Raw genomic sequence first — 12,223 nt, 5'->3', positions numbered from 1 at the left:
TGTGTGTGTGTGTGTGTGTGTGTGTGTGTGTGTGTGTGTGTGTGTGTCTATTTCAGGGACTTGGCGGTGATTGTGGCATCCATTGCGTACAACACCTGGTTCACCAAGCTGCACTGCAAGGACATGCGCATTGTAACTATCTCTCTTTTTTTTTTTTATATTCTTCACTTATAAACCTTCGAGACTATAATATTTTTTTCACGTTTCCTTGCTTTTACTGTGTGCTATCAGATTGCATTTATTATATGGAATAAGCTTCTTTTTTTTAATCTGCTCATTTGGCACACTGCAGTCCAAATGTGTATGAAGAAATCTCTTAATCTCTTTTATTAAATATTCATAATATGTATTAGAGTAAGTGGTATCCGTCCATCTGAGGTGAGCTGCATGAAAACACTCTGCTCCAAAAGTTCAACCGATGCTTTTCTCAGTTTTACAGGACATTAGATTAAATGTGTTGATCATTGAAGTCCGGCAACACTTAGTTTCAAATTTTAAATATGCCCGGTTACGTTCTCCAAACAGACAAAACTCAAGAATTCATATGTAAATTCAGATACATCGCCTCATAGACTATGTATGGACCTAAAACCCCTTTATTATCTTCTCCTGCCTCTATTCTTCCTCTACGTGAAACCTCCGGTCACATGACCCTGTGTTTGTCTCCAGGGGTCGGAGGTGGTGGACCAGGTCCTGCACACCGTCAGCAAGTCCAACAGTTTGGAGGAGCTCACTCTGGAGAATGCAGGACTCAAATCGTAAGTTTCCTTTCACCAGTCCCGCCTGTCGGCTCTCTGTTAATCTAATTTCCTCTCCTCTTCTTCCCCTCTTCACACTTTGGCCTCTCAAACACACCTCCACCTCTCCTCTTTTGCCCTTTTCTTATTCGCTCCAGTCTCGCATCTCCCCTCTCCTTTTTCTGCTTCGCTTGTGTTCTCTCTTCTCACTTCCATCTCTCACCTCTTCACCTCCGCTCGTCTCAGCTCTCCGCTCATCCTCACCTCGACACTCTCCAGTCTTAACCTTTCCAATTTTGTCTCCCCTCCTTTCTCTCTCTCTCCCTCACACCTCTCTTAACCTCCACTCTTTCATCCAATAAAGGTCCCTCCTGTCTGCCCGTGGCAGGTGTATTGTTTCCCCATTAGTGAAATTTTGGGCTTTCACCTGGCAAGACTTTTCACCTTCTATGCACGGCTAATGTCATTTAGCGGAGCGGTTTCCTTATTTGGTATTAATTGAGATGAATTGGCTGCCTCGAGGCAAGATGATTTACTGCAGCATTAATGATGAAGTTTTTATACTTTCTCTGTTAAATCACTTCCAGGAGAGAGAGGGCAATTAGTATTAGAGGCTCTCCACAAGCACTGCACCAAAACGCTACCAGCCAAGTGAAAAAGAGTAAGATACCTAAACACTACGGATGACTTAACAGACTCCAGCTGAAATGAACTTTTTGCAATGTAATTTGAAATATGTGCTTTTTAAGAGATTTCAAAGCAACTTGCAGGCACATAAAGTACAGCTCAGTAAGCATTTTATTCCAATCACTTGTTTACAAGAAGAAGAAAGTAGTTCCATTCATCCTGACTGCTCATGCTTGAAGGAGATGTTTGTGAACGGGGATTCCCACCAAATAAATCTCTTTGTCGACTACAGTAAATCACGTATTTGACGTGAAAAGGAGCCTTGATTCATTTAATTCTGATGACATAACGGTGACATATTATCCTCATATTGGTGAACAATAGCCTATTACATATCCAACTGGCACTGAGCAACATGAATATAGTGTTTCTGACATTAAGTGCTCGGCTGAAATGTGTGCAGTGGCTTTATCAGCGCTGTTTCACTGATAACAGCTGCCTGCTGTTGCTGGAACGAGGTTGATGAGATCGGTAAGAGTCAACCAAGACCGCGAATTTGGAGGATTGAAAAACTCAATCGATGCACTGAGAGACACTAAAGCCTTAAAGCAGATACAGAAAGCCTGCAATGCTCTTTTACCAACTCATTTAATATAACCGCCAATATGTTGAGACTGGCGTCAATGCGATATTTAAGTTATGATACTATTTCACCTCAAAAGATTGTGGGACAGAAACTTTACCTTAAAAAAGTTGGCAAAATTATAACTTAAATCTGGAAATATAAAAAAGAAATAAGGTAATTTTTCCTTGTTTTTTAATAAGAAAAAAAAAAACTAGCTCCATATGTGTGCATTTAAAATCAACTTCCTTCACAGCACAAACCCACTTCAGTTCAATTAACATTTCTCCAAAGGACCAGCGCTGCTGCTGGAGCAGGATACTGTGCATCCATTACCGAGAGTAATGGGGAAACTTTACATTCAGTTAAAGCAGAGAAATCTCTGCGGCGCATTCACTCGGTCTTTGAAACGTATATCGAAATTGCAATTTTTTACAGAAAATCGAATTCTCCCTTTTTTCTTTAACGTTTTGTCTCCAGGGATTTTCCGCAGAAGATGGCGTCAGCGCTGTCTGAAAACCCAGCCTCTGTGATTCACTCCCTCAACCTGGCTCACAACACGCTCGACAACCAAGGTGCCGGCCTGACCTCCGTGAACCCTCTCTCTCGCTCTCTCTCTCTCTCTCTCTCCCTCCTACTGCCACCTCTGTCGGGGCACCGCTCTTTGTTCTGTCACTTTGCTGCCGCTTTTGTTCGCTCTCAAAGAATTCCAAATCAATGTCTCTCATCGCAGGAACCCCTTACTTTCTGTTCCTCTCCTCTTCTCTCTCTCTCATCTATCTCTCATGCCACGTCTCTGCGTGGTCCTCCTCTTTAGAGAAATGCTTTTCATTTTTCAGTCTCGCCCACATGGCGGCTCACAAACGGAACCTCTTTTTATACGGTTACGCCACACACACACGTACAGAAACTTACGTTTTAATTTTGTGTGCTTTAGTCAATATTGACCACGATACAGCGTTCTCCCTCCTTATGCCTTTTTCCCAGTTGTACAACAGAAAGAAACCAGTGTGTACGTGTGTTTGTATGCCGGCGCCAGGCTTTGCATGCACGGCAGTATCACTCATTAGTTAATTTTCTGTACGCCAGTCTGACACATCTCACTTCCACTCGCTTCAATAATTTCTTTGTGCTCACCCATGCCACCCCGTGTGTGTGTATTGACAGTGTGCAGACTTACTTCATCGTGACACAAAAGTGCTTCAGCCTTAACCACCATCACAACAATCCCCATAATCACAGTAAAGAATGGCCTTCAGTGCTTACAATGTGGTTTTTTTTACTCCTTAAATGCTAGTAAGAGTTCTTTACACACACATTGCTGCCATAACCAGGAAACCAAAAAAGCATTTCATTTTCAATAAAGTTAAGTCGAGGATTCAGGGATCATTTATTGTCATTATGCAACACAGGGATTCAGTTGTAGCCCGTTTTCAACACGATAAACACAAAAACAGTAGGACATTCCTGTTGTGCAATGTAAACCGCAGCAATAAAACCATATTCTATCATATTATTATCAATATTCATGGCAGCAGTGTGTTTAATGAAATGGCTGAGCTGAAGCGAGGTGTGTTTTTATGGGTTTGTTGCTGCACCGGGCATGTGGGAGGAAGTGAGATAGTATGTTGGTGGGATGTTGTTTAGCTTTACTATACATGTGGGTATATAGCTATATGTGTGCTTTGGGGGCGATGTATTGAGAGAGGTTTTAATTTTGGCTTGGTAAGTGGTGAAGCTCTGTGTGGGCTCATAACTGTAAAAGTGGATGAGTGCAGGGCTAAGTACAAATAATTTTCATTATTGATTATGTCAGCTATTTCCTTGATTAGTTCATTCCTCGTCTGGTCTGTAAAATGTGTCCCGGAGCCCAGCGTGGCGTCTTGTTCTGTCCGACAACATTCCAAAATCTAAAGATTCACTTTAATGCAGAATACTATTTAGATTAAAAAGGACTGATGACCAATCATCAAAATAGTTGCCAATTTATTTACTGTTCATCAACTTATCAGTCAATCAAAACATAGTTTTTGTGTGATTTAAATGAGGCCTTTATCTTCTCTTCCTCTCTTTGTCTTCCCCCCCCCCCCCCCCCCTCTCCTCAAACCAGGAGTCTCCAACCTCATCCAACAAGTGTGTCGCCTCAACAAGGGACTGCGCCTCCTCAACCTCTCCAAGACCTCGCTGTCCTCCAAAGGTACGAGTGCTCCTCTCAGGCACAGCAGCCTCTAGTGGCTGACCCTGCACACAAACACTTAATGCATGTCTAATTACATTTTGGGGCTGGTGCTGAAATACAGTGTCTTGCTCAAAGACACTTCATCAGAGCGGAATCTTTCTTCTGTGAAGGTTCAAGAAACAGCCTCTCGAACCACAACCCTGCTGCTCCAAATGCGTTTTTTTTTTGGGCTAGTTTTAACTCTCATGCATGTACTGTAAGACCATCTACCAAATGATAATCAGGTCACAATCATAAGCAGTTGATCTGTTTTCCTGCGTAGGCATTAGTACAGTGTCCCAGTTCTGTTGCTTTTATCCCAGACAACACAGCACGAGTGTTGCAGCAGAGTCAAAGGGATCATATTGTTGCAGATGTAAATCCATACATTAATAGCTGCATTATAATATCATTTTTGGTCATTATAGCGCATGTTGTGGAATTTTTGATCTATTACTCCATTCATGGGTGATGGTGTTCTCTGAATCATCTGATTAAGCTCATATAATGGTTTGAATTCTTACAGAGTTGCAGTAGAGTAGCACACTGCCCTAAAGAAATCTAACACAGCAACTAAATATCTGGACAAAATGAAGTTAAGCTCAGGACAGGAATGATTATGCCGTGGATGGTAACATTGTTTTTGTGAGAATACAGTACGAATGGGATTTTGATTGAATAAATCACTATTTTAAGGTTGGATTAGGTTATTTTTCCTGATCGAAGCATCCGTCACACATGATTTGTTCAAAGATTGTTTGGAATATGAAAATCAGACAAGTTCTGTTTTCACAGTTTCTGGATATGATGAATGGTGTCAACAAAAACTCAACATACACCAAAGGTGTTCTGTGCTTTTAGAGGGGTCTCTGTGCAGTACACTGCACTCTGGTTTGGTGATATCTGGGCTCTTGAAGCCACTATCACATTTACTGCACCGTCTGAGTGAGTGAGTGAGTGAGTGAGTGAGTGAGTGAGAGAGAGAGAAAGAGAGGACTAGCGTAGCAAAGGAGCAGTAACTGCCATGTGACCGTCCTCCTTCATACCTCTACAGACAGTTTCCCATCGTCTTTCATTTAATTATTTACTAAGTCATTGGTTGGTCATAACTCAACTGAAGAACTGACCTGGGCTCAGATGGAGTGCGCTTCAGAGCAATGCCTCCAAAATGATGTTTTGGTGTGATTAAGCTCTATAGACAAATTACAGTTACATTTTTGTAAATAAACTGTAGTTAAAATGGACAAAAAAGCAAAAAGAACCGATTTAACCATGTTTGTAGATCCTGCGTTGGCCCTTTGTATTCTGGGAGGATTATACAAAGCAGTATCTGCTTTTTATAGGTTCTATGGGAGTATTTTGAAGGCTAAAATAACCAGCCCGAAGTGGCATAAAACAGAGGCATTACAACCTCTCTATCTGTTACCTCTCCCTCCCTCCTCTGCCTCTGTAGTGACTGCTCTCTGCCTTTGGTAAGGATGAGGAGGCGTTGAAACATAATTATTGTGTACATGCCCAACACAACAACCACGATTGTGTACTTTATCAATGGGAAAACCACACGGGGGGGGATTCCGGAGGAATGCGGTGATGGTGCTGACCTTGAATGGTGGGTGCAGGTATGACTTTGCAGGGGCTGAGCATTTTTTTTGTTGAATATTTATAGATCTCTTTGCCTCTCCCCTCTGTCTCCGAAACACCTACACACATGCCGACACAAGCTCACACACACACACACACACACACACACGTCTCCGAGATGTAATCAGACATGCAAATAGGCCCGATACATCACCCTTGCTCCCACACACTTGACATTGTCACACGGACCGGATGGCTCCTAAAAGGCTGATGGATAGATGAAGTGGGGGATTAGACGCCCTGTCTCCTCTTCCCCTCATTTCGCTCCTAATCGCTACAAATTAGGGATGAAGAGCTTAGCGCCTTGCCAGCTTCAGTAGCTTCTCTCTCCCCAAAACTTGAGAGCAGGAAAAAGTCACTTCCTACAACTGCTGTCTGTAATCGATGATGCAGCGTCGAGTGAATAGCAGAGAAGATTAACGGCGGTTGTAGACTTTTTTTATTTTTTATATATTTGTTGCCGCTGCCAGACATTTCTCCCGTGTTTCGTGTCTATATTTAATCCTCAACTTGCCACGGCGTGCTGTGCTTTGCATCAGTCTTGCAGGGTGAGGATTTTAATGAGGGGTTCCATTGGGCCTGGGGGTGTAATTGTGTTGTGATCTGATTTGAGAGAGTGATTTTCTTTTGTTTTGGCTTTCAGGGTCCACTTGGATGCTGGGAAAAAAAGTTGCTGGCTTCCCCAAAAGCTTATTTGATACTAACCTGCCAACCTGCCGAGCTCACTAGTCTCTGCTCAATTATTTTTTTCCCCCACACAGCTTGCCCATCCTCTTTCATTATGGAGTTTTGTATTCATTAGTTGCTAATAAGTTAAGTCCAGAGCTTTAAATTGGCCCAGTGGGGGAAAAAAAAAGATGATTGTAAGATTATTAAATGACTCGAAGATGCATTTATCCGAACTCCTGATCCCTACCTCTCCATTTCTTCCCTCCCCCCCCCCCCCCTCCGTTAGGTGTGGTTACTCTGTCCCAGGCGTTGTGTTCAAGTGACGACTACTCCAATTCTCTGCTGCATCTGGATCTCAGCAAAAACCCCGGGGTTCTGTCCGGAGAAGACGCCACGGTGAGGGACACACACAGGAATAATTATTATACTAAGTGTGTCTTCATCCACCTGTTTAATGCACATTTCTGGTTTCCGTGAAACAGAACTTGGAGTGAATATGCCGGATATTCGATAAAATAATTCATGACGTACATTTAAAAAAAAAAAAGAAAAAAAGAAGTGAAATTTGCTTGAGCTGAACCATCAGTTCTGTGTGGAGCGATGAGGAGACTGTAACCTTCCTCTCATGAATATGTGGACCGAACAGAAATACTACACATCTACGTATTTCCATCATGGCTGTATTTGAGGTTTGACTGACGCTCTTCTGCAGTAGTTTAATGGCACACGACAGACGAATTTACACCACCAGGACGGACACATTCGTAGTTTGTGCATAAAACCAGTGGACAGAAACATTTAGATGGAAAGCTGAGCGCTGTTTTTCAACAATTAAATCATGGTTGAATTTAATGTGGCAACAGAAAAATACCGTTTAATGTCAAATTGAAAACCGATTAGTACAAAGTAATCTAAATGAATAACAAATATAAAAAATACATGGCTGCACAGGTATTGACCCCATTCTTCTTTGCCAAACTTGAGCTCTGTCGTGTTGCACAGGGATTGTGACCGAATGGCATTTTCAAATCCGGCCACAAATTCTGGATTGGATCAAACTGTCGACTCAGCCACTCCAGGACATTGAATTTGTTGTTTTTACCTGTGGAGCTTTTGCTTTACGCTTGTTTGCTGGGAAAAACATTTCTTTTTTTAAAGCCTGCATCAGGTTTTTGTTCTTTCCTGCATTCATTTTACCCTCACAAGCCTTTCTGGACCTCCTGCAGAGAAGTGTCCCCACAGCATGATGCTTCCCACTGGGGATGCTGCAGTGTGTTTATGATGATATGATGGGTAAAAAGCTCTTATGCGACCACAGAAGCCCCATTCCAGCTGACTTCAGTCTCCCACCTGCCTTCTGACAAACCGCCTAGATTTCGTGAGTTTTTTTTCCCCAGGGTGCTTTTCTCTTTGCCACCGTAAAGCTGCGGCAGGTGAAGCACCGTGGCTACCTGTTGGTGTCTGCACAGTCTCTCCAATCGGTGCCGCTAAAGACTGGAGCTCCTTCAGACCCTTTCTGTACACTTAAACTGTTTTTGAGGACATCCTACTCCAGGCAGATTCTCAGCTGTGCCATGAGCCTTCTGCTTCTTAATGATTGCTTTAACTGTCCTTCAAGGGATGTTCAGGGGCTGAATTTCTGTCTGTAATTCATAGGGCTGCACCGACTAGTTCAAAGCTTCGAAGCTTCATTCTTATATTTTATTTGCATGTCTAATCATTCTGTTTAAACCCAGTATTTCTTCACAGTTGCAGAAAACGATTAAGGTGAAGTGGCCTTTTAACTTTTTTTGAGCACTAACACAAGAGCGCTTCGTGTGCAGCCGCTCCGAGCGCTTCTTTTTTGAAAATCTTTGAACTTTTCTTCCAAGAATCTTTGAGCGCTCCTCAGGGCCTTCCTGCCAGAAGACACCGCTATATGGACTATCAGCATTAGCTTTATACCATGTGTAGGATCGTTTCCGACTTGTGCAATCCAAATATTTCCAATATCTCCAGAGCATGGTTAAGTCCAAAAGTCAGAATTTATTGAAAACGGATAGACTTCCCAAATCCACCACATGTTTTTATCTCACAAAGTCTCTGGCTTCAGTCCTTATTTATTGGTGTAAAACAACCTTTTCACTGAGAAAGGATTTGGTCTCCTACTTGCCGCACGCACCTGTATTAACAGGCCAGTCTAGCCGCAATCTAATAGGACCATCAATTTAAAATATACAACCACAATAACAAAAACTTTTTCCATTTTGTTCAGGGTGATGATGTCATAGAATATGACAAAAGACGTTCAAAGCTTCATTTGAAAACCTCAATATTAGTTTTGAATATATATGATGTTTGATACAGTCCTGGTAATTCATCCTGGATCTCCCTTTGACGTGAAAGAGCCAAAACAGCCACATTAAATCGACTCTGCTGCAAAACATGAAAACACCCACAAGGGTCGATGAATATGTTTTTTTTATAAGCACTGTATACACACGTATGTATGTATATGTTTCACATTCATCCTGTTCTTCCCGTGCAGAACCTCTACCTGTTCCTGGCCCAGCCCAACTGCCTGGTCCACTTGGACCTGTCTGGGACAGACTGCACCGTGGACTCGGTTTGTACTCATTGTCTCTGTGACGGTCACTATCCCACCCATCCCCGTCTGATCTCATGTCTTGGATGGGATTCAGGCCAGGAAACAGAAGGGGGGGTAGCGTCCTGAATATGAATGGCCCACCACACAAAAACAATGTTACCTCAGTAGACTCCCAGTCTGTCTTAGAGCTCATCTGTGCGTAATGTCTTGGGTGGTGGTAAGAGCTCTTAGATGGCTCTACAATAGAAATGTATAGCCTCTTGTGATGCATTGTATGACGAGCACACAGGAGCCTTTGGTTCATGCGTTTGTTCACATCTTTGTCCCTTCAGAAGGATGACTTTGTCTGTGTTGTTGGTGTGTCTGCAGCCATACTAACTGCTGAGAGGATGACAGAGCTTTCTCTCTCAAAGAATTTAGTCACCGCGCTTGAATTTTGTCTGCCCCTGCTGGTTACCGCTGAGATGGCAGTTCTTTCCTGTTCAGTGTTAATATACAAGACTCGGTGGAAATATGTTGAAAGTTACAACCAAGCACACAAGGTTTCTTTTAGTGTCTGTGTCCCCTCTGGAAGATGTAGAGGTTTGTGAATAGTGCTGGCCGAATAGGGGAGGTCACGTTCCGTGTTAATGTCCCGTCGCTCTGCTGCTTTGTCAGTGCTGCATTGCTGCTGACAGGATCACCTGCGATAGAACAGACATAAATATCTTATTTCATTGTGTTCCCTGCTGCTGAGAGGTCAGCTAGAGAGCTACCGAGACTTGTGCTGTAGCTCTCCGACGCTCAGCAGGACTGCTGCTTGCTGACATGGAGGAACTCCACACTCGCCACATCGCCGTGATGCGTACTCATATCACAAATCAAGCGTACTTGCTAGTCTGCAGGTTTTAGACCGACACTTTCACCTGCTTGATTTAACCCCATTGCTGATTCAGTACAGTGTTCCTCTCAGTGGTGGGCTGCAACTTAAGAACATTTACTCCAGTAGTGTACTTAAGTCTAGCTTTGAGGTACTTGTACTTTACTATTTCCATATCATCCTTGTACTCCACTATATTTTAGAGGGACATTTTGCACTTTTTACTCTAACACATACTGTATATCCACAGCTGTAGTTTCTACTTGCCATATTTAAATTATTTAATACAAAATATATAATTGTGTGCTAACTTCAGTGACAAAGACGATTTTGTTTCCTGTGACCGCCTCACAATAAAAGCCACCCTGTGTTTCGTCAGGTGCTGGGAGCTAGCAGCAGCAGTAGGAAATCTCCTGTTAGCATTAGCAGCACTCTGCTACAGCTCTTACACAGCTGTAGCAGAGTGAACAGTGAAACAGTGAGGCTGATATCGCTTAGATGAAATTACAATCAGTAATGTGGGATTACATGCATCATATGTGAAGGAAATGTTGATCCAGCATGGAAATGGCGGACTCCGCCACTTACAAGACAACTACTATATAAAGAGGTAATTATAGAATGTAAATCATAAAATAGTATAAAAAACATGGTGCTTTAAAGGTGCAGCCAGAAGTTTTCATACACGGCCACACAACACAATTCCAGCCAATCAGCAACAGGCGTTTGTGCTTGTTTACAGGACAACGGAAAAGGCAACATATGTAAGAAGAGAGGGGGACGGTAAATATCATCAATCTTTCTCCAGAATTGTCAACTCCACCTTAAGTTAAGGATCCGAATACTTCTTATACTTACTTTTACCACAATGCGTTGCACTTTACTGCGCGTGTGTTTGCTTTCTTTCCTCGCTGCACTTCACTCGAGCAGTTTTAAACCCCAAGGAGCTGGCAGCTTGTCAGGCAGGAATCAGTTTCAGGAGGATGTAGTCCACCCCGTGAAACTAATCCTCCTTCCTCCCCGTAAATGTGGGCCATCAATTCTGTATTGAATTATGTGCATGAGTGGAAGTCCTTGCATCTATTCTGCTTTCTTTGCAAGTTCTCGAACTTAGTCTCCCCTTATTTCTCCTTTAAAAAATCCCCTTGAGACTGAAGGAGTGCTCTCTGTGATGGCTGCTTCATGACCTGCTTTGTTAATTGTCGTTCATCCTTTTAGAGAGGAACTGTCTGCGGGAGAATCTGTCTTTTTTAGTGTTGGGCTGTTGGATTGAATTATTAATAAGCTCCTGTTTTTAATCTGCGTTGATGTACCGACACCGGTCGATTAGTCAATTTCCGTGATGGATCACACTGCCAGGGGGGGGGGAAATGGATTTGTTCCGATAGTTTAAGCTCTCACAAGCGGTGAGATGCTGCTAAAAGTCTTGCAAGAAATTGGTTTTTGATGCCGATCATATTTGCCTAGAGCTCTCTCCTGTCCAGCAAACGCGCATATCTCATCTTTATTTCAAGATTAAATGGATCACAGTCAGATTCCTGTATATTCAATTTTTGGTGCTTTGCAGAAGCTTGTAGTTTAACATCGAGCCATATCTTCATAAGACGAGAGCTTGATTGGATATGCACTTTGATGGAAGGTAGGTGGATGGCTGTAGAGCTGCATGATGTCACATTGATCTTATAACAAGGGGACATTTGATTGACACGGCACAATTCATTTCCTATGCAGGTTTTCATTCATTTTATTTATTTAGCTGGTTTGGTTTCAGCTTGATTCTGATTCAGTGTAATAGAATTACTCGTGTTATTACCCGTTTGGTCGCACTGTCGGGAATTGGTAGACTTTCTCTGACTGATGAGCGCTTCTCGTACACACTTTGAAAGATTGGTGGAAACACAGCGTCTGCTGTTCGTTCAGCTGCTAGAGCTAAAGGGCATTGACCCTCCCCTCTCTCCCCAAATTTCAGATTTGTGATATTGGGCTATAAAATTATAATGGAATTGAGTAAAAGCTACTTTCCACCAGTGTACACAGCTAATCCCAAAGTGTAAGCATCAAGTCGATGACTCCCCGATCCAAATCCTGTGATCCTCCGGTTCTCCTCAGATCCTCTTCTTCTTCTCTTTTAGTCGTTCCACAGAGCCGAGTGGAACGACTTTCACCTCAGATGGTTCCATGTTCCTTGTCTGTCACACTCTGTAGATGCTTAATACGTGTGTGTGTGTGTGTGTGTGTGTGTGTGTGTGTGTGTGTGTGTGTG

General features: G+C 42.7%; 1 protein-coding gene across 5 annotated transcripts in view; it reads left to right on the top strand.

Moving 5' to 3' along the window:
* Positions 1-12,223, top strand: part of carmil3 (capping protein regulator and myosin 1 linker 3) — a 74,670-nt gene that overhangs the window by 22,406 nt on the left and 40,041 nt on the right. For 4 of the 5 annotated variants that reach the window (XM_031854471.1, XM_031854470.1, XM_031854469.1 and 1 more), the window contains exons 10-15: positions 57-132; positions 670-758; positions 2,467-2,561; positions 4,097-4,183; positions 6,801-6,910; positions 9,042-9,119. In XM_031854471.1, the coding sequence (XP_031710331.1) occupies positions 57-132; positions 670-758; positions 2,467-2,561; positions 4,097-4,183; positions 6,801-6,910; positions 9,042-9,119 (535 nt within the window). Of the gene's footprint in view, positions 1-56; positions 133-669; positions 759-2,466; positions 2,562-4,096; positions 4,184-6,800; positions 6,911-6,989; positions 9,120-12,223 lie in introns of those variants that run through there. The other variant, XM_031854472.1, reaches the window with a different exon arrangement.

The sequence above is a fragment of the Anarrhichthys ocellatus genome, unplaced genomic scaffold, assembly GCF_004355925.1.
Source record: "Anarrhichthys ocellatus isolate YVR2014 unplaced genomic scaffold, GSC_Weel_1.0 scaffold15, whole genome shotgun sequence".
NCBI lineage: Eukaryota > Metazoa > Chordata > Actinopteri > Perciformes > Anarhichadidae > Anarrhichthys > Anarrhichthys ocellatus.
The sequence above is the reverse complement of the archived record's forward strand: the minus strand, read 5'-3'. Positions and strand labels throughout refer to the sequence as shown.